Source organism: Panthera onca, chromosome D1 (genome assembly GCF_046562875.1).
Source record: "Panthera onca isolate mPanOnc1 chromosome D1, mPanOnc1 haplotype 2, whole genome shotgun sequence".
In the NCBI taxonomy this organism is placed as follows: Eukaryota; Metazoa; Chordata; class Mammalia; order Carnivora; family Felidae; genus Panthera; species Panthera onca.
The window spans coordinates 54175369-54178989 of record NC_138348.1 but is presented as its reverse complement, the minus strand read 5'-3'; the positions used below and the strand labels follow the sequence as shown (position 1 = coordinate 54178989).

General features: G+C 39.9%; 1 protein-coding gene across 1 annotated transcript; it reads left to right on the top strand.

Annotated features, from left to right (window-relative positions):
* The first annotated feature begins 2688 nt into the window (after window positions 1-2688).
* Window positions 2689-3621, top strand: LOC132662384 (olfactory receptor 51L1-like). The gene has a single exon (XM_060607857.2). It carries the CDS (start codon window positions 2689-2691, stop codon window positions 3619-3621), a length of 933 nt encoding a protein of 310 aa, XP_060463840.2.

Below are 3621 nucleotides of genomic sequence, written 5' to 3'. Positions count from 1 at the left end.
GATGAAAACCCCTGGCTCCACTCAGTCGTGAGATGGTGCTGAGTCTTTCATACTCATTTGTCCATTCATTCTCTTCTGCCTTTATTTTCATTTATATAAAAGCCTTGGCGATGTTTTATACCCCAAGGATACAGTGATAAGTAGGACTGATCCCTAGCTTTAGATATTAGCATTCTAATAGTGGAGAAACCTATGCAAACCAAGGATTAAATTCCCAAGTGAACAATTCAGTGAAAGTTATATGAATAAACAGGGAGACTTATTCCACTTGTATGAGCCAGAAGATTCATAGTGAAGATGCTTAGTCTTGGTTCTGAAGCATATTGGACCTTTAAAATTAAGAGAAAACTATGACTACAATAAAGTTCACAGTCAGAAGACATCAGTGCCTCCACTGAGATTAAAGAATCTTCTTTTGCGGGGTGCCTGGGTGGATCAGTCGGTTATGCGTCCCGCTCCTGATTTTGGCACAAGTCATGATATCAGGGTTTGTGAGGGTGAGCCCATGTTGGGCTCTGTGCTTGACAGTGCAGAGCTTGCTTGGGATTCTCTCTCTTGCTCGCTCTCTCTCTGCCCCTCCCCTGCTCACATGCTCTCTCTGTCTCTCGAAATAAATAAATAAACTTAAAAAATAAAAAAATAACAATCTTCTTTTGTTTGTATGTGGGTGAATCTGGAGTAGGTTGTTTGAAACATAAGCTTTTATGTTTATTTATTTTTGAGAGAGAGAGAGCTCATATGATCAGTAGAAGGGCAGAGAGAGATAGAGGGGAGAGCGTGAAGGACAGAGGATCTGAAGCAGGATCTGGGCTGACAGCAGAGAGCCCGATGTGGGGCTTGAACTCACAAGCATGTGAGATCATGACCTGAACCAGAGTCAGATGCTTAACTGACTGAGCCAGCCAGGCACTCCAAGACATAAGCTTTTGTCTATGGCTGCTTCCTCATGTTATCAAGCACAGAAGTGAAGCCATCAGGATACACTTTTAATTGATTAAAGACACTTTCTATGAATTAAACATTATGTGGTTGCCTAAAACATATCTTTTGTATACACCTCGGCATCATGAGAAGTCTGAAACATTACAAACCAATCTGTTAGCAGAGATTGGGAGTTGTAAATCCAGGGAGATAGAAACAAATATTGCTTCTTTATAACAACCCTGCATTTTTTTCCTTTGTGAAAAAAAAAAGTTATGTGTTAGTGGTTTCTCACTAATTCGAACATGTTTTGTTTTCATTTTCATTCGCTTTAAACTGTTTTCTAATGTTTCTTTTGATTTCTTTGACCCACACACTATTTAGAAGTATGTTATTACTTTCCAAATATCTAGGGAGGGGGCTTCAAGGGAAATTGCTATTACTTTGGAATTATCATAGCAGAACTCTGACCTTAATTGTCTCACCCCAAATTAGAATTCATTTTTCCAGAACTGCTTCCAAGATATATTTGATGACAATGAAACTGTAGACTGAAGAGAACAGAGGATTGTTTCCTAAATTTCACCTGATTGCCCACTATGCTACATATAATTAGTATGTATTGATAAATAATATTAATTTCATGTATTCTAGATTCTTTTTCCAAGGAGTGAGAGCTATAAGAGTGACAGCAAAATGTCTTAAGCCAGGGCATATCTGCATCTATCTCCTTAAACTAAGCAAAAATGAGGAAATCAGGAGTTAATAAAATTAGAACCTGAGTTCTGAACCTAATCTCTAATTCCCAATAGCTTCTTTCTCTGACAGCATGGGCAGGCCATCCCCCTCTATGCCCTTGGGAACCTTTGATGTTAGGAAACATGTCTATAGCTGAGCTCATTTGGAAAAGCCATAAGTCATGAGAGAACTGAAGGTCTCCACAGGTGAGATGACTGCTCATCTTTATCCCCACAGAACCTCTGGTGAGGTAAGGCAATGCACAGTGGAGCTCACTTGTGTACAACTTCAGATGTTAGTCAGAACTCTTTAAAGCTCATTTTTTATGTGTCCTGTGTATTAATTATGAACTCCTTGGACTCCAGTCTTATTCTTTCGTACACACCTTTAAGGTGAAGTTGAGAGAGGATAAAGATACAGAAATAATAGAGTCAGCATCTTATCCTAATAGGACCTTGGGATTATGTATTGATAAAGATTCTAATTTAATCAGGAATATGAGGGATATGAGGCTATTCTCACTGCAAAGACTCTGTATGGATGACATTCCTATTTCCCTAACTGTCACCATCAATTGCTTTCGTGGCCAAGAAGACAGATAGCAAGCATAAGAATCAAGAGAGGTTTCTCCCCTTTCCACCTATTTCCCTAGACTTTAATTTTTAAAGTAGTTTTAGATTGTCCTTGCCCAGCAACTATGCCACAGGTTATATGAAAAAAAATGGAAGAAAAATTTAGAGACTGTTTTCATATGATTTTTCATGTCTTTATTAAGATAGTGTTATATGTGGAAATTAAATAGCTCATATGAGTTTCTTCTTATGATCTCTTGTCTATAAGTTTACTAGTGACTTCGTGTTTCTCTTTGACTACAGCTTTGAATAGGTGGTGAAGGGGACTTGTGTAGTCAACAGCACAAGCACCGAATGTAAACTTCATGAAATAAGAATCATGGCGATGGGGTGCTAATCCAGACTCTCTTAATATATATACAAAGATTGTTGATTTCTGCGCTCCAAATGACACATCATGGTCTTCTTCAATGGTAGTAGCTACAGACCTTTTCTTCTGAGTGGTTTTCCTGGTCTGGAAGACTCACATCCAGTGATTTCCATTTTGTTTTGTGTCCTCTACCTGATTGCCCTAATGGGTAACGTCACCATCTTAGTGGTTATTAAAGTGGAACGGTCACTTCATACACCCATGTACTTTTTTCTCTCCATGCTGGCTGCTAGTGACCTTGGAATCTGTGCTACCACCCTGCCCACCCTGCTCAAGCTTTTCTGGTTTAATGTTCTGGAAATAGACTTTCATGCTTGCCTCATCCAGATGTTCTTTATCCATGTGTTTTCCTTAATGGAGTCAGGCATCCTCCTCACCATGGCTTTTGACCGCTATGTGGCCATCTCCAACCCACTCAGGTACACTACTGTTTTGACTGATTCTACCATTGCCAAGATAGGTGTGGGGCTTCTGCTACGGGCTGTGGCTGTCATCTTCCCAGGACCCTTTCTCATCAAACGACTGAGGTTTTGTAAGGCTAATGTGCTCTCCCACTCATACTGCCTGCACCCAGATATAATCAAGCTCTCTTGTTCTGACCACCGAATAAATAGCATCTATGGCCTCATCATCATTCTCATCACCTTTGGTGTGGACTCTGTACTCATTCTCCTATCTTATTTGAAAATCCTGATTACTGTGCTAGGCATTGCCTCCCGGGAAGAACAATTTAAGGCCCTTAACACTTGTGTCTCCCACATCTGTGCTGTGCTTCTGGTTTATGTCCCTATGCTGGGTGTATCCATTATCCATCGCTTTGGGAAACATGTTCCATCTATGGTGCACATTATCATGGGTTATATATACCTATTGATTCCTCCTGTTCTCAACCCTGTTGTATACTGTGTTAAAACCCGAGAGATACGTACCCGTATTCTAGGTAATCTACTGAAATTATAG

Coding starts and splice junctions, on each gene's coding strand:
- LOC132662384 (XM_060607857.2), top strand. CDS start 2,689: ATGGTCTTCTTCAATGGTAGTAGCTACAGACCTTTTCTTCTGAGTGGT.